The 19,907-nt window shown below is 34.9% G+C and overlaps 1 protein-coding gene across 1 annotated transcript in view; it reads left to right on the top strand.

Moving 5' to 3' along the window:
• Positions 1-19,907, top strand: part of LOC150084042 (TBC1 domain family member 13) — a 127,125-nt gene that overhangs the window by 35,135 nt on the left and 72,083 nt on the right. The window contains exons 3-4 of the mRNA XM_090375002.1: positions 11,696-11,736; positions 15,358-15,419. Coding sequence (XP_090231128.1) covers positions 11,696-11,736; positions 15,358-15,419 — 103 coding nt within the window. The remainder of the gene's footprint in view (positions 1-11,695; positions 11,737-15,357; positions 15,420-19,907) is intronic.

A 19,907-nucleotide genomic window follows, 5' to 3' on the forward strand; every position in this document is an offset into this window, starting at 1 on the left:
CTCAAACTATTCAAAGCCTTATACACCTTAGTCACATCACCTCGTAGGTGCCTAGTCTCCAGATGCTGCAATTTGTAGAACTTAGGTCTCTTTTTTTTTTTGGTAAGAACATCCATTTGTTCCCTTAACCAAGTTTGTTGCCCTTCCCTCATTCCAGCAGCTCTACATCCTTCCTAAAATGAGGCCCCCAGACCTGTATAGAGTACTCAAGGTGTGTCCTGACCATTGCCTTGTGAAAGGGGATAATCACCTCTTTATCCCTACTAGCAAAGTTCCTGTATGTCATTGACAAGACTCTATGAACTGCTCTGGCAGCCTGTCTGCACAGCTCTGTAAATTTCATACCTGACTGCACAGTTATCCCTAGGTCTTTTTCGTTCTTCACTACCCTTAATCAATTGGTACTTTACTCTGGGGTAACTGCTACCCATATGCACTACTTTCACATTTGTCAATGTGAAACTTTAGTTGCCACCTCTTGGCCCACTCTCGACTTTTCTAGATTCAATTGCAGCAGCATACCATCATTACTGTCATTAACAACCCTGCCAACCTTTGTATCATCTGCAAACTTGGACAGTAAGCGTGATTTACCTTCATCAATATAATTGATAAATATAGAAAACAACAATGGTCCCAACACTGAACCCTGGGGAACTCCACTAATAACATTAGTCCATGAAGAGCAGTGTCCATTCATTACCACTCTCTGTCTTTTCCTACACAATCATCCCTTTATCCATAGCAGCTATCTGCTGTTAATGCCGTATTGCTCCAATTTGTACAGAAGCCTTTTATGTGCAACAGTATCAAAAGCTTTTCTGAAATCCAAGTATATGATATCAAAATTATTTTTTGCATCCACTTCATTTGTGACCACATTGTAGTATCCAATCAGATTGGTCAGGCAAGATCTCCCCCTTATCAAACCAATGCTGTGTCTGAACTATAACTGCAGTCTTGTCTAGATGATCCTTTATTGCTTCTTTAACCAGTGACTCCATTATTTTCCCCAGAACAGAAGTTAAACTAACAGGTCTGTAATTACTGATGTTACCCTTTGATCCCCCTTTCTGATTTGGGAATAGTAGTAGTAGTGGTATGTGATGCAAGAAAGCAAATGTATGAGCTTATGCAGCATCAGCCAAAAAAAAAAAAAAAAATCACACCATTCCCTCCAAATGCCTGTCCAATTCCTCCTTAAATTTATTCAACCTATCAACTTCCACAACGACAGATAGAAGTTTGTTCCAGCAATTAACCACCCGCTGGCTAAAGGCAAATTTCCGCACATCTATTCTACATCTGTCTTTTCTTAATTTGAATTTATGCCCCCTTAGGTTCGTAATCTGAACAAGTGGAAGGATCCCATCAGAATTCAGCGTGCTCAACCCATTCAAGGCCTTATATACCTCAATCAGATCACCACGCAGATGCCTAGTCTCCAGCCACTGCAATTTGCAGAACTTAAGCCTCTCTTGGTAAGAGGATCCATTCATTCCCCTCACCAATCTTGTTGCCCTTCTCTGTACACGCTCAAGTAAATCTACATCCTTCCTAAAATGAGGCCTCCAGACCTGTACGCAGTACTCAAGGCGTGGCCTGACCATTGCCTTATACAGAGGGATAATCACCTCCTTTTCCCTGCTAGCAAAATTCCTATATATCATTGACAAAACCCCATGACCTGCCCTGGCAGCCTGTCTGCATTGCTCAGAGAACTTCATATCTGACTGCACAATTACTCCCAGGTCTTTTTCATTTTCTACCACCTTAAGTGTAGTACCACACAGTTGGTACATTTCTCTGGGGTTACTTCTACCCATATGCAGTACTTTGCATTTGTCAAGGTTAAACTTCAGTTGCCACTTCTTAGCCCATCTGCCCAAATTATCCAGATCCTGTTGCAGTAGCACACTGCCATTACTGTCATTAACAACCCTGCCAACCTTTGTATCATCTGCAAACTTCGACATTAAGCCTGATATACCTTCAACAATATCATTGATAAATATACAAAACAACAGTGGACCTAACACCGAACCCTGTGGGACTCCACTAATAACATTAGTCCAAGAAGAGCAGTACCCATTGATTACCACCCTCTGTCTTCTCGCACTTAACCATCCTTTTATCCATTGTAGCAACTTACCCTTAATACCATTCTGCTCCAATTTGTACAATAGTCTTCCATGCACAACAGTGTCAAAAGCTTTTCTGAAATCCAAATATATGATATCAAAATTATTTTTTGCATCCAGTTCCTTTGTAACCACATCATAATATCCTATCAAATTTGTCAGACAAGACTTTCCCTTAACAAACCCATGCTGTGTCTGAATTATTGCTGCAGCCTTGTCTTTAACCAGCAAATGCATCTTTAACCAGCGACTCCATTATTTTACCTGGAACAGAAGTTAAACTAACTGGTTTGTAATTACTCATGTCACCCTTTGATCCCCCCTTTGTGAATTGGGGATACATTTGCACATCTCCAGTCCGTGGGAACCTCCCCTGAGTCCAAGGATGCTCTCATAATTATGGCTAAGGGTTTGCTTAGTTGCTTTGCCGCCTCCTTTAATATAACTGGATAGATCCCATCCACCCCAGGTGCTTTTCTTACGTTTAACTTCAACAATTTCTCTTCCACTTTGCTCTCAGTTATTACAAGATCATTAAGCACCCTGCTACAATTTGATAACCTTCTGCCATTTTTAAACCTTAATAATTCCTCATGTGTGAATGTAGATGCAAAATACTCATTCAGTTTGTTTGCTCTCTGAGCAGGATCATCAACAGTCGAACCATCAATGTCAAGTGGGCCAATCAGATTCATCCCCTTCCTTTTACATTTGCATATCTCCAGTTTGTGATGACCTCCACTGAATTTAAGGATTCTCTCATAATTTTGGTTAAAGGTTTGCCTACTCCTTTCCTGCCTCCCTTAATATAACTGGATAGATCCCATCCATCCCAGTTTCCTTTCTTATGTTTAACTTCAACAATTTCTCCTGTACTTTACTCCCAGTTATTACAAAATCATTTAGCTCCCTGTTAAAGTTTGATAAACTTCTGGCCTCCAATTCCCTACAGAATTCCTCATGTGTGAATGTAGATGCAAAATATTCATTGTTTGTCAGCTACCTGAGCAGGATGATAAACAGTCAAACAATAAACATCAATATCAATTGGACCAATCTGATTCATCCCCTTCCTTTTAGAGTTTACATGAGTAAAGAAGTGTTTTCTTTGCATCCTTTGCCAAAGATTTCTCGTAATCTGACTTTGCTTGCCTAACCTCCTTTGTGACTGGATTACAGACCAGCTTATATCTACCATAGGCTTCTGCGTCACCTGATAATTTATATGCATCCCATGCATTTTTCTTCTCTGGGATGTCTATAAGAATTGGCTCTCAGTGTTCCATGCAATGCCCAAGGGCATCCCACACATGCTCGATCGGATTTACGTCTGGAGATTGTGCTGGCTACAGCAGTCGTTTGATATCTTCAGGTTCAAGATAGTCCTCCACCACTCAAGCTCTATGTTCAGTGGCATTGTTGTTCAAAAAAAGAAAATCTGGGCGAACCACACCCCCTAAAAAGTCACCATAGGATTTGAGGATCTGTTCTCGGTCATTTAGATGATTCTTTGAGATTGCAGGTCGTTGGGCAACTTGAAGCTGGGCAATCTCAAGCAGAAGTGGCACGTTGGCTTAATGTGTCACACACTGTCATCTCGGCACTATGGAAGCACTTTTATCTCTGTGCAGTTATGGTATACCTATTAAAAACATGGAGAGGTGCAGCCATTTATCATTATTCATATGAGAACACTGCCTCCACCATATGTGTCCCTTTGAAATAACTTCTAGAATCTGTTTGTAGGATAAAACGGAACTCATTAGAGAACAGAATTGTACCCCATTTGTCAGGGTTCGAAGTCACATGTTCTTGGCACCAGTTTTGATGAGCCCTGCAGTGGTTTAGGGTTAATGGGATACAAACCACTGGCTTCTTTGCATAGAATCCACTTGAATTCAGCGTTCTTAACACAGTCCGATTGGAAATGTTTTCATCTGTGGCTGCAGCAACCTCAAGAGACAGGATGACAGGACATCATAGGATTGCATCTTGCTATTAGATAGCATGATAGATCCAGATAGCAGTCTGTTCTCATGTAACCCTTGGGCGAACTTGGCCTTCTCTTCTTGTAATGGTTCCTGTCTCCTGAAACTGCTTCCGTAGTGCTGAGACAACACTGCATGACACATTAAAACAACATGCCACCTCTGCCTGTAATTGCCTGGCTTCAAGTTGTTTAATGGGCCACCATCTCAAAGAATCATCCTGAGTACTGGTGATATGACTATCCCACTGAACAAGCCAAAAAACAGGAATGAAGTGATGTGGTTGCAACCCATGTTTTTAGAGGCATGAATAATTTGCATAATATATGGCTCTGTAAGGTGGTGGATCGATTTTAATTGGATAAGTCTGAAAAAAATACATGGGTTGTGTTAGGGTAACTAAGTAAGAATAGGTGTATGTATACTTGCATGTACACGAATGCTAGGAGTATAGTTAATAAATTTGATGAGCTTCAAGTGCTAGTCAAGACATCAAAGGCAGATATTGTTCGGATTTCAGAGATGTGGTGATACTGCTTATGTCACACAGACATAAGCAGTGCAGAATTGCAATTTGGGAAATACAATGTGTACAGAAAGGATATACAGAACAGGAAGGGAGGAGGTTATGCTGTTAGTTAAGAAATGCATAAAATCTATGGAAGTGCATCCAACTGACATTGGTGGACAATGCAATGTTGAGTCAATGTGGTGTGACATAAGCACTGGGAAAGGGAAAATGAGAGTAGGTGTATGTTATAGGCCTAATGAATCTGATGAGTATAATGAGCAATTTTGCAGAGAAACAGAGTGGTCAGAATGTCTTATAATGGGGGATTTTAACTTTCCAGATATTGATTGGAACTTGTGGATTGCTCACTTGCACACTAGCAATACTTTTATGGATTTATTGGATGACATGTTTTCTACAGCAACATGTTCAAGAGGCAACCAGAGGGAGTAATATTCTTGATCAGATTATCAGCAGTGATTCTTCATGTGTTAAGAATCTTCATATAAAGGAACCACTAGGGGGCAGTGATCACAGTGTACTGATGTGGGATTTACTTAAAGATGTAACTACCATCAGGGGTATGGGGGAAGGGTTTTTGTTTTCATAAAGGTGACTACAGTGGTCTCAGAGAGTTTTTAAATTCTATACAGTGGGATCAACTTATGGTGTTACCAGTGGTGAATTTTAAATGGGAAACCTTCAGGGACTTAATCTTAGAGGGTACTAGGCTTGCATGGGATGCATATACATATTCAGACAATACAGAAACCTATGGCAGATATAAGCTAGTCTGTAATCAAGTCACAAAGGAGGTTAGGGAGGCAAAGGCAGATTACGAGAAATCTTTGGCAAAGGATGCAAAGAAAAACAACAAAGAGTTCTTTACTTATGTACACTCTAGAAGGAAAGGGATGAATCAGATTGGTCTACTTAACATAGATGGTTTAACTATTAATGATCATGCTGAAGTAGCTGATAAATTGAATGAGTATTATGCATGTATATTCACACATCATCATCAGCCATTTTCAATCCACTGCAGGATGAAGGCCTCTCCAGCAACTTTCCAGTTCCTTCTGTTTTGAGCACTGGCCATCCATTTACTACTCAAAAACTCATGAATTTCATCTATCCATCTCCGCCTTTGTCTTCCAGGTTTTCTTCTAGCTCCTCTTGGGTACCAAGAGGAGCTAGAAGAAAACCTGGAAGAAACCTGGAAAACCTTGAAAACCTAGAAGAAAACCTTTTCTTCTAGCTCCTCTTGGGTACCTATATTCACACATGAGGAGTTATTCAAGTCATTCCTCTCCTCTGGCAAGGAGGGGAATGCCAGAATTTTTCAAACTCTAACAGGGAGCCAAGCTTTAATATTCAAGAGTAAATGTAATAACTGAAAGGAAAGCGTAGGAGAAATTGTTAAAGTTAAAGATAAGGAAGGCACCTGGGTGGATAGGATCTGTCCAGTTATATTAAAGGAGGCAGCAAAGGAAGTAAGCAAAGTCTTAGCCATAATTATGAAAGCCCCTTTTTTTGAGTCAATGGAGGTCCCTATGTACCGGAGATGTGCAAATGTGTCCCTAATTCACATAGGCAGATCAAAGGGTGACACTGGTAATTACAGACCTATTAGTCTAACTTCTGTTCCAGGGAAAATAATGGAGTCACTGGTTAAGGAAGTGATGCAGGATCATCTATACAAGACTGCAGTTATAGTTCAGACACAGCATGAGTTTGTTAGGGGGAAGTCTTGTCTGACAAATTTGATTGGATACTATGATGTGGTCACAAAGGAAATGGATGCAAAGAATAATTTTGATATCATATACTTGGATTTTAGGAAAGCTTTTGATACTCTGGTGCATGGAAGACTACTGTACAAATTGGAGCAGTATGACATTAAGGGCAAGTTGCTGCTATGGATAAAAGGATGGTTGAGTGGGAGAAGACAGAGAGTGGTTATCAATGGACACTGCTCTTCGTGGACTAATGTTATTAGTGGTGACCTGCAGAGTTCGGTGTTGGGCCCATTATTGTTTTCAGTATTTATCAATGATATTGATGAAGGTATATTAGGGTTAATGTCTAAGTTTGCAGACAATACAAAGGTTGGCATGGTTGTTAATGGCAGTATTGACAGTACTACTGCAACAGGATCTGGAAAAGTTGAGCAGATGTGCTTATAGATGGCAACTGAAGTTTAACATTGACAAATGTAAAGTACTACATATGGATACCAGTATCCCCAGAGTAACGTACCAACTGGGTGGTACTACACCCAGGGTAGTGGAGAATGAAAAGGATCTCGGGGTAATTGTGCAGTCAGATATGAGGTTTTCTGAGCAATGCAGATGGTCTGCAAGAGTAGCTCATGGTGTCTTGTCAATGATATACAGGAAGTTTGCTAACAAGGATAAGGGGGTGATTGTCTCCTTGTATAAGGCGATGGTTAGGGCTTCAATACTGTATACAGGTCTGGAGGCTTCATTTTAGGAAAGATGTAGAGCTGCTGGAACAAGTACAGAGAAGGGCAACAAGATTGGTGAGTGGAACAAGGTGTTACTAAGAAAGGCTTAAGTACTGCAAATTGCAGCTTCTGGAGACTAGGCACCTGCAAGGTGATCTAATTGAGGTGTAATAAAGCCTTGATTGGATTGAGCAAGCTCAATGCTAATGGGATTATTCCTCTTGTTCAGATTACTCACCTGAGGGGGGATAAATTCAAATCGAGGAAAGACAATTGTAGAATAGATATGCGGAAATTTTCCATCAGCCAGCGGGTGGCTGATAGTTGGAACAAATTTCCATCTGTTGTAGTGGAGATCAGCAACTTAAATAAGTTTAAATGCAGAACTAGGCAAATATTTGGAGTGAATGGATGGATGAAATGGGAAGGGTTTTTTTTTTTTTTTTTGGCTGTTGCTGTATAAACTTGCTTTCTTGCATGATTTGCCTCTACTAATGCTAATTTGCATGCCAGGATGCCAATTATATCAAATATTTGCCTTTTGGTGACACTGTTCATACTAAACTATTCATTAAAAATATTTTGTTCCATTAATTCTGTTGAGCAGTATAGTATTGAATGTCTCACAAAATGAGTGATGTTAATTTTGCGAAGAGTTAGTAACAGTAATATACAGTATAGGAAATATGTAAAACAGAAAGAAATTAGTGTTTTAAAATTATTAATGGAACATTATGCATAAATTTGACACCTGCAATGTGGTTTTTTTTTTTTTTTTTTTTTTTAAGAGCATTGTTAGGCTATTTTCCCTCTATCATTTCGATCAATTACCTTCTGAGAAATATTCCAAAAGTGCCAGATATTGTATTGTATTACATTTTCACAGTAAGTGCATGCATAGGATGCCAATTATATCAAATATTCGCCTTTTGGTGACACTGTTCACAATAAACTATTCTTTAAAAATATTCATTTCAGCCTCATGCTAAATCAGACAGATTTATAAAATCATACATCAATTTAAATTATATAGTTTGTATATAAATTAGATTTATCCAGTTCAGATATTGAATTTTATATATATATATATGTATGGGGCGCCTCCGTAGCCAGGTGGGCAGGAGCAGTAGTGCATAGCACACGCTTCTTGATTAGACCGGGGTTCGAGCCTGTGACCACCAAATACGGAGGATGCGGAAGGTCAGGGAATGACCACTGCATATCCTCAGCCCGAATAAAGGGTGAGGGTTGGCGTCAGGAAGGGCATCCGGCCGTAAAAATTGCATGCGAATACAATAAAAACGTTGACCCCATATAATAATGGGAAAAGGCGAGGACAAAAAATATATATATATAATCCAATATCTGAAAGTGTTTAGTTTAACTGGATTTAATTACACTGCTGCTCATCTTTTTAAAAACTAAATGCACTCTATCATAATTTTAATGTATCAGAGTACTAAGGGTAAAATTGAAGCTAGCATTGGCACACTAACAATGTATGACCAACAGCAACATTAGCAGCTTTGTGTTGCTTATGCACATATAAAAGCAAGAACCAAAATAAAAAAAAAAATGTAATTTTTATTATTCAATATGGACATTCTTCTTACATCATCAGAGGCTTTGAATGGAATAATGTTCAGTCAGAAGGAATAATTGTTTATGTATATAGTTTTACTGTTATAACCCTCAATATATCATGTCAAGTTTTGAGTTATACACTTTTGCATATATGCATAATAATTTGCAGCTAAATTATTTTTCACTTTAGTTACTTTACAGTAAACTGTTATAAGGAATCAGGGGAGACCTATGTTGTGCTTTGTTTCTTTACTCCAGTTTACTGTAAAGTGATCATAAAGTGGAAAATAATTTGGCTGCTTGGCATTAACAAAATCTACAACTCGAAATTGGCTAAACTGAAACCTGCATAAGGTTAAGAAGTGTTCTATTCAATTAATCAAACAAACTATTATCACAGTCCAAAATAATATCAACAACCCACCCAAATGCATGTCCAATAATAATCCACGTATTATCCTCCCTTACCATAGTAATTTTGCCAACCAATTCCGCCGTTTATTCAAAAGTACTGATATCACCCTTACATTCTCATCTTACAATAAACTAGGTTCATTATTCAACTCATATAAAGATACACAAAATTACCACATTAGTGACATGAATAATATCATCTACTTAATAAAATGTCAAGATAACTGTAACGCTTGCTACATTGGTAGCACCACCACAAAATACGGTTCTACCAAAACATCAAACACACGTGCTTACCACCACTACAATAGCTTTAGGACGGGACAGTCCAATACAGAATTAGCAACACATGTTCAATCCCACAACCACACCCCCTTAGTAGATTCAGCCATTCCTATTATCAGATTAAAATCCAGTTTTAAAATTTTCCAATATGAAGCCCTAGTTATAGAATGGTTTCGTGGCCATTCCACTCTTCAAGTATTAAATTCCAAACTACCCTATAACATAGCACCGGTCTGGAATCTCATGCACCTGAGATTCCCACGTGTATCCAGGAGCATCACGGGAACCTAGTCTTCTTAAATACACGCGTTTACTCTCATTCTACCATTGCCAACTGAAGACGTGTAAAATGAAAGCCACTTGTTATGGCTATTGGCCTTCTGTTTCCAACCGTATAACTAAAATCGTTTCAAATTTCAACATTGACAACCAAGGATGAAGACGTGCACTTCTGCTTCCTTGCGCACATTTTAATTCTGTTTTTAAATCCTAACTTATTCATGCTAACTTAAATTTAAAATTATCATCCAATTTATTCCAACATCAATGCAGATTATAAAAAGGTGAGTATCATAATAAATTAAATTAAGCTACGCTATTATATTGTGTCAGTTATAAATGGTACTTTAAGAGATCTACAATTTTCGAATTGGTTAAGAAATGTATATGTGTAAACAATTATTCATTCTGATTGAGCCGACCGGGCTAGCCGAGTGGGTAAAGTACCTGCCCGGCAACCCAAAGGTCGCGGGTTCGATTCCCGCCTCGGGCTTGGATCACTGTACTGCAAAAACCTTTGGAGGTGCAATATGGCCACAGAAGCCGATGCGCCAACAACTACCAAATCAAAAAAAAAAAAAAATCATTCTGATTGAATATTAATCAGTTCAAAGCTCCTGATGACATAATAAAATAATATCCATACAGAGTAAATAAAGATCATATTTTGCTAATTTTCTTTTAATTTTTTTTTTTTTTGTTCTTTTTTCCTTGCTTTATATGTGCATTATGCAACACAAAACTGCTAACATGGCCTCTGTCCATATATCATTAGTGTGCCAGTGTTGGCTTAAATTTTACCATTATTCCTCTGATAGCTTAAAATTAAAATAGATTGTGTATTCAGATAAAGTAAGATTATCTGAATACACTTAGTAAGGTTAAGCAATAGCACAATTAAACTAAACACTTTTAGATATTAGATAAAAAAATATATTAATTCTTACCCATCACAATTAATTTGTCTTTGCTTTTTCATGATATTCATTAATTCCATCTTTTTTTATGTGTTTATATCTGTAATGTTTCAATTATAGTTAGGATGCTAACATCCACTGGATAATTAGCATTGTACCCATTTTTATTCATTCGCATTTTCACCCTTCCTACCTGTTCTCCAAAACATATCTGCTTCATATAACATTTAATGGGTAATTACTATTGCATTTTATTTTCAATTTTTCCTCTTTATTTACTCATCTTCAACTAGCTACCATTAGTGATATCCTGTGTTTCACATCACTGTCACAAAAGCTTTTCTTCTGCAATATGCTTCCTAAATTATCTGTATTGTTCCAGTACTTTTTTTGTCTCACTTCCATATTTTTCCATTGATGCTGTTGGCTCTTAACTGGCACTTTTCAGCAGTTTTTCCCATACTTAATTTTAAGCTTTCTCTTTCTGTGCCTTTCTTCCATGTTTCATATCTGTTTTGCAGTTTGTTTCCTAACTAATCTGAGATGACCTTATCATTTACACAATAAAGTAAAATTGAATTTAGTTATGATGCCCAGTATTTTTAATTTTACCTTGCTTCCTCTTTCTTTCTTTTTTAGTGCTCAAGAGATATCTCTGGGCAATGTACCCTTTGCCTTTTCAAGATCTCCAATGGAGTAAAATAGTCCCATGTAAAGTGTGTGTATGGGGTAGGGAGGTAATTAGTAGTTAAGCCTCAAACATGATTTTTTTTTTTATTGCAACTGTCTGATAACTCAAATACCTTCTCTAAGAATTTAGTAGCTTTACTACCTTCTCTAAAAATTAAGCTCCTCTAGTACTTTGTCAAGTTCTTTCCTCCATCAATGTGATAACAACATAAATATTATTAAAAAAATAATTTCAAATAATACATGCAGTCACTTTTAAACACTACTTGTTATTTTGATCATGATTAGTGATTACTTTATGTAATAAATGCTAATAAAAAGTAGGATTTGCAGTGCTATTACTTAATATTTGGTATATTAATATCTTTCATTAAAGTAATTATTAGAAATGCTGATACCATTATTTTGCCTTATTATAGGAATTCCAGATGAATCTGGGTATAGACCATTATGCTGGAAGGTAGGAATAGAAATTATTAAAAGGTTTTTTTTTTTTTTTTGTTTAGTGAATACTTTAGTCACTAAATCTTGACTTAAATTTATATTTCATAAAATAACTGCTTTGTTTATCTTATCGCTAAAGTAAATGAGACGAAACAGAGAAATGATATCATAAAGTGGCTGAGTTTGGAAATTTAAGTTATCTTCAAATGATGGTTATTTTAATAATATCATATTTATATCTAATATTGATATTATTTGCCTGTTTATTTGTGTGCCTCCGTAGCCAGGTGGGAAGGAGCAGCAGTGCGTAACACACGCTTCTTGATTAGACCATCACCACCAAATATGGAGGATGCGGAAAGGTCAGGGAATGACCACCGCATATTCCCGGAGCAATATGGCCTTAGTTGCTAATGCTCCTAAAAACCAAATAACAAACCAACAGCCTATTTATTTATCATCAAACATGCAAATTATTGTATTTTTGATGATACCCAATAAATTATTGGCAGTTTAGAATATGATACAAAGGAAGGTATATTTATAATATTCACAGTAGGAATTTTTTAAAAGTAGTTTCCATCCAGCTTGAAATATAATCAGGGAACTAATTTCTTATAATTTTTGCTAATCTTTATAACAAAGCTCTTTAGTTGTCAGTGTCATCTGCTGGTTTTGTTTATATCTATCATCTATTAAGAACTATGCAGATCCAAATATTTCTAGTTCTATTTATTTTTTTAGCTTAGGATACTTGTATGATGTTTCACTAATGTAATCCTATAATTCTAATGCTTGAAAAATACACTTTCAGAGAGGAAAGATTGAATTTACTAAAAATTATAGAATAAGTTCATTTCTGAAATTAGGTAAATTATATTAAGTTTTGGGAAGTTCTAGTAACCATATATAATACAGGTAGTTCTCGAATTTACGAGTTAATTCGTTCCTAGTGCATGCACTTGTAAAGCGAAAACTCATAAAGCAGGAATTAAATACCGTAGACATAATGTTAAAAATAGGGGTTACAATCTCAACAATGAAATTAGTTAGCTAATTAATTTATGTTTAAACAATGATTGATTTATCCAAATAAATTAAAATGTAGCCTGTAAAATCAAGCAAATTATAATAATAAAGAAATTATTTATGACTTACAAATTTTAAAGAATGCTTATTCTTCATCAACTAAATGTACACACGTCGATCACTTATTATTGGCTTGGTACTCGTTGGTTTGTTGCACAAGGAGTCGTCTTCTTCAGAAATGCTTCAAGAGGCATTTGTTTCCAAGATAATCTTCTATGTTCTTTATAAATTTATAGATGCATAAGCATTTTTTAACGGAACGTACAAATTGCAACTAACATGATTTGCGCGGAGTAACAAGTTTACGAAGTTTAAAAAAAAAGGAATAAAGAGAAGATTCTGAAAATTTATGTTTTTTATATGATCGAAGATTTCAGTAAAGGGGAAACACATTTCACCATAATAACGCAAAAAATCACAATTCCAGCTATCAGTATTTTCGCAAATGCAATAACATCGAGCTTACTACCCATTTATAATTGCTTGCAGTAACAGAAAAGCCCAATAAACCGAAAAGTGCAAATTGTTTTTATTGTTTTATGGTTGTGACCTCCAGAAATGTGCTTTAGAAAAATGTCACAAAGACTTTCAAAATTGGCTCTTATAATAGAACATATGATAACAATGAAAGTGTAGTGCATTTTATTGATTTGAATTGGTAACTAATACAATTTGAACTATAAAAATGACCTTTTAGAGAGTTATATAGTGAAAATTTCAACTTCCAAGGTTGTGGAACGAATTGCTGAAAAAACAATGTGTTATTGGGTTCACATTATGATATTTTCACAATACGATGGTGTCTCTGGAACGGATTAATATTGTAAAGCTGAGTACACTATATTGTATAGCTATGTGCATGGTTTGAAATGCGGTATTTATGAATTTTTAACATTCATTTTTTGCAATTAATGTTCATATTTTCGATTTTGTTGACACTTTGAAAAAAAAAAAAAACTCGTAAACCCTGGAACTTGTAAAATGAAAACTCGTAAAGCAAGAACTTCCTGTAATCCAAAACATAGTTATTTAACTTAACCTATTTAACTTTATGAGTGATTTATATAAATTTAAATTATGCGACCATATTTAAATAAATAAGACAACTTGATTCAATGAATGTATTGGCTTAAATAAGCTAGTTTTTTTTTCCAAAATGTTAAATTAACTACTTGCCTACTTACTATTCAGCAGTAAATGGCAAACTGATGTTTGCAGTAGTAAGATTAAAAAGTCAATGTGGCATCCTTTTTCATATTGTGAGGCTATTGCTGGAGATTGCCATAATGTAGTATTGCAAATAAACTACAGTAGTTGGTTGGTACCATATAGCAGATTACTATGTGGAAGATACTGTTACCAGTATATAACAGATATTACTATATAATAAATAAACTATTGTAGTGCAAAAATTATCCTGGTGGTGTTTCAGTAAGTGTCTGTTAGATCATTCTCTTCAAATTCCAAAATTTTTGTCAGCTGTTATTGTGCTATGATGTATCTAAGTGTCCCAACAGATCCTTGATTGTATTCAATTTTGGGTGGTCGGAGGCAATTTGAGGCAAAGGAGTGATGATAACACATATTCATTATTCTTTATATTGAGAATGGTCTGAATGTGAGAGTCATTCTAAGTTTTCATTTTTGGAAACCCCTAAACCTGCAAAGAGACATGATCTCACAATGTTTTTGTTTTTTCCTCCTTTTCTATTATTCTTTTTCTGTATAGACTTTATTTTTTATCACATTTCCTGTCTGGTCAGCGTTGACAAGAATATATTTTCTATATTTCACTCCTTACCTCTAAAAAGGGGCATTATTATCTTGTTCTTCAAAAATACTGTGTACATTCAAGGGTGAATAGTGTCCTCCAGGATGATGAGAGGACTTGGTATTTCAGCTAAGAAAAAAAATTCCCCACTCCACAATACTGCCACCAGAAACCTGGACTTAGGACATAACACTCTTTATATCCATTGCTTTCTATATCAGTCAGTTTTCATAGGAGTAAACTGTGTCTCCAGCATCTAATCCATGTAAAAACTCCAACAGCATGACTGTAGTATAAAATAATGTACACACACACACACACACACACCTTTGTTGGCATCACTGTTTTTTGTTTTTTTTTTTTGATGCGGCAGTACCATAGTAATAAATTGAAATCCTAACTCCTGTTAGTGTCTAAATTATGTACTTTATATTGCTATAGTATAGTGGACTTGCAGAATGGTAAATATTATTACAGGTTCATTGTAATTGGTGTACAAGAAGACATGCATTCTGAATTAATTTGTGTGTAGAGAAAAATTATTAAAAATATATATTTTTTAAACTATATATTTAAATTATATTGCTTTCCAATTGTAGCAGCTGAATACTTGCCTAATGTGTTTTGCTTGTACTTGGTTCATTGAGCTGGTTTGTATTTTATTTATTTTTTTAAACTTTATAACTTAAATAGATTTTATCTGTTGCTAGTGCTAAAGCTGATAATGTTTTTGTAGGTTAAATATATTTTAAATGAATATTAATTTTTGTTTTTAAGCTTCTTCTGAACTATCTACCTCTAGACAGAGCAGAGTGGCCACTAATTTTACAAAAACAAAGGTAATCAGTTATTTTTTTATTATATTTGCAAAATCATTTACCATAAGAGAGTTGTGTCATTCACTAAATGAACAAACAAAGTTTGAACCATATTTTTACATTTTTTTTTTTTTTTTCAAAATTAATTATTAGCTCTTTTACTCAGTAAATTTTAACTCTTTTAGCTCAACTGAGACAATATCATTGCTTTTATTTCAAAATCATTTTATTGCATTTTAGTTTTCTGCAAAATTCAAGACAAACAACGTTTCTGTGCATTTCAGAAGCTGTTATTCCTGATCAAGTTCATATTCAGCTTGACTGTCAGGTTCTAAGAAAAGAAGAGGCTGCATAGCAACTGCATACTCTACTAAGTTTTGATAAAAGGCATCTTTTGAATAACTAGACAGTGTATTTTTGGATAAAAAATCCTTATTTTAGCCAGTCCTACACATGCGTTTTACAGATGTTGCTCTTCAGTTGGAGGCCTTTACAAGTTGAGTTCATGTGAACTGGTTTTGTCTTTGGACCAGCCAGGCCCAGGCTGAAATTTAGTATCAAGCAAATTATTTTTCAAAACACCCAATAATTAATAACATGCACAGGTATAACTAATTATCTGTGCTTGATTTAAATATTTTTTTTTCTTTTAATTTTTGTTACTTGACAAAATAAATTGAACTAAGCTTTCATCTCGCTCTCAAACTCTCAGTTGGGGTTTGAGGCTCCAAACTGTAAAGGTGAAGAATTTTGAGCTCTTGGAAGCAGATGTGTTTTTTTTTTTAGAAAATTTTAATACAATGTAATATGTATTATGCTATTAGTTTAGCATAGTATTCTCAAATTAAATTGAACTTAAATGGAAATCGTGCATCAGACTAGAGTAGCAAAGCAATAGGCTCGGGGAAGAACTGAAGGGGCAGTTCTTCTACAAATCACAGCCTTACAAAATGTGCTGCTTGTGTGATGTTAGTGGGCTTATCTGGAAAATGGTATGATACATCCAAGGAGAATGTCTTTTGTGTGTTCGATGCAAAGAGTATGAGGAAATAAGGTCTCATAAACATCCACCATTCTGATGGGTGTTTATGAGAACTTGAAGACTAGGGTGGATGCCTTCAAGGAATTAAAATGGGGTGTGACATCAAGCTCTCAGCTGCCCAGATCAATGTCAGGACTTACACTTGTGCATCGGACAAAACAGCAGTAATCCCCAAGGCAGAATGTGCTGGTCTCATGAGGTAGTTATTGTTTGTGACTCTGTTAGGGAAACAGGAAATATATTGTGCAAAAACAATAGGTGGAATAGGACCGAGGGCCAAAAGTCGATGATGATGTAGAGCAGATATCATCTTTTAAGGGCATGAAAGGTGATATTGTTGTACATATTGGAACTAATGATATTAAGAGGAGATCTGAGGATCATCAACAGTCAAACCATCGATATCAATTGTTAACTTATTTTTAAATTTAGCTAGAGATTTTTTAAGTTTTACTTAATATTTGTAGAGCTTTGAGTGGAATTGGAAATCACACATTTCAGATAGCACCTAAAATTGAAAATTTTTTTATTAATATGCAAAAAATATACATTAAAAACAAAAATTAACAAAAAGTGATATCTGTTGTAGTATATATTTCTGAATTTGGTTTATTGAAAATGTATACAATATTGAATTTCTTATAAATAAAATATGCTTTCAAAATGATAATCAGATACAAATATATATACTTTTGTAGTAAGTATTTTATCATTTTATTTATTTATTACTGATTTTAAAGTTGATGCTTAAAAAAATAGAGCAAAAATTCTCTGCAGTATAAATGTACAACTGAATTATTGGACAAATGATAGTTATTTTAAAATAATTTTTAGTGATATTCATCAGGATGAAATTTTTGTAAGTTGAATGATTCATATTTTCCACACGAAGTTTCCTTAGTTAGCTAAATAAATATTCTTAGTTAGTTAAATATATTTTTAATTAGCAGAATATATTTATAAAGATAACTGGAATTTTGTTTCTGCGTGTGTAATTTTGTTTTGAGAAATGGCTGTATCATAAATTTCAGAGGTCACATGACAAATAAGTGGTAGTACAGGTTAAAATTAAGATATATATAAAAGGCCTGTACACTCAGTGAAGTCAGTAGTTGGAACAGAATGGGGCAATTAAAAGATTCAGATCTCTTTATAACTAATGTGTTATATAGCAGGCATATCAATTTCCAGATAGAAGAAAGAGTGGAAAACCCAAAATCAAATGTTGGAAACATCGTTTGCCAATGGAAGTCAGAAAATACTGGATCATTTACCCCAAGCCTAATTTACCATTTACCTATACTGACATTAATGATGCAAAGACATTTGACAGTTGCAACTTATAGTGAGAGGACATTATAAAGGCACCCTTAATGAGCTGACTTTAAATACAGTTAACAGAACTGGGTAAAGACAGGACCACTAAACATCAGAAAAAAAAAAAAAAAACACTTTGTTAAATGAGCTATTATGGTTGTGTAACTGCTTATAAGCTGCAGCTATATCCCTGAAATTCACATCACTACCCATCCTGGTGTAGAGAAGAAGCATTAAATATTACAGTGGAGCCATCTGATGCCTGGACCATGTAGTGTGATGAATCATGCCAAATAGTCCAGGCATCAGATGGGTGAATCTGGGTATGACATACCTCCAAACAGTAGTTTCATCCAGTTGTATTGCACCAACAATGAAGTTTAGTGGTGGTAACATGAAGGCTGCTTTTGTGCATTTGGTTATTGTTCCACTGGTTGCTATCGATGAAATCATGAATGCAGCTGTCTGTTGTGACATTCTGAAAATTTTTGCCTTACCTTTACTGTGGCAGTTTTTTGGAGGAGGCCATGTTGTATTAGCATGAAATTTCATTTAATGACACAAAGCAAATTTAGAAACAGTAGTTTGAGGAGAACACTATGGTGAATCTGTCATTTCCAAATCTGAATTTCAATTGAACACCTTTCAGATATTTTGGAACAACAGCTGAGCTTAAACAGGATTCCCTGCCCTAGCAGTTTTGCAGAAGTGGTATATTTCCAGTCTAACCAAAAACTTATAGAAAGTATCTTTCAGAAAGTTACTGATATTATTTAAGCCCATGGGAATATACTCAGTATTAATTTTTATTTTTTATAATCAGAAAAAAAAATTTACTATAGGAATAATGAAAGTGAATTGAATAATTAATTTAAGTTAAATATGGTGACCATGTAAAGTTATAGCTCAAGGCTTCCAGTTACTTATATTACTAATAATAAAAAGATTAAAATATTACTAATAATAAAAAGGTTACATATATAGTTATCTTTTTTTACTTTAAGTAACTCACCTCTACAATCTGCATACACAGAAAGATTAAAAATAAGAGGGAAATGAAAAACTAGGGAACCATTAAAAATACTATTTATCCTGAAATTGTTTATACCTCATTATAGCAAGAGCCTGTGTTACTTGTATGGCATTCACCTTAAGTTTAATTGGAACAGAACGGGATTTAATTGGATCTGCAGATCAGGCAGAGATTTACCCAATAAAAGACACCCCTAGTTGAAATGTGATTGAAATTAAATAATCACCTAGATATTTTCCAGCAATTAAATAGAGTTTTTAGTGCAGAAATAAAATGAAAATCTAATAAATCAGACCCAGTTACAGACTGTCTAGTCACTCTGCAAGAATAGTGAAATTATTTTATACAATGCCAATAAAGGTAACAAATTAGATCAGATTGTACAAGATGCAGATATTTATAGAATAGATGAGTATAATAATGATGAAAAATAAAGTGGATAGTTAGCTTATGCATTAAAAAAACAAGGAAAGATTAGTTTATCAGTCTTACAACAAGTATGCATAGTATTTTTATGTCATCCCTGTTTGTAATTGTAAAAGTATATTAGCCAGGTTACTGTTTATGACCAGTTTTCCTACAGGTCTTTAGCTTTTACTTAATCAACTTTTAGGGTTAATAATATGGAGGAATTCTTCTGAAAAATAAAACAGATTTGTTTGAATTCTGAAGATGTTTTGGCCTGTTATGAAGTAGTCTCTTTGTGGATTAATGTAGACATTAACTTCACCTTTAGAAAAATGTTAGAATTGTTGAAGTTATACCCCATTTTAAAGAAACAGACCAAACTGACACTGAGTGATGTTGTTAAACTTAACTCTTTTTTTTTTTTTTTACTTTTGGTTAACTGTTTTACAAGAAGGGTTCAAAAAAGATTTGTATTCACCCAAAAGTAGTTGTGATAGGAAGATAATTTTATTTGTTTGATACCTTGAAATCTCTATAACAACCACATGAATTTTGGTTTCAATTTGACAGTTCATTTTTTTATTTGCAGCACTGAACGATGTCACAATGATTAAAGTAGAATACAGATTAGTGACTTGGTTTCTCTTTCTGCAAGGGAAAATGCCCAAAACAATCCAGGGAGAAATTATTGCTGTTTACAGAGAAGACT

The sequence above is a fragment of the Mastigoproctus giganteus genome, chromosome 6 (assembly GCF_048544385.1).
Source record: "Mastigoproctus giganteus isolate SK-2022 chromosome 6, ASM4854438v1, whole genome shotgun sequence".
Lineage (NCBI taxonomy): Eukaryota > Metazoa > Arthropoda > Arachnida > Uropygi > Thelyphonidae > Mastigoproctus > Mastigoproctus giganteus.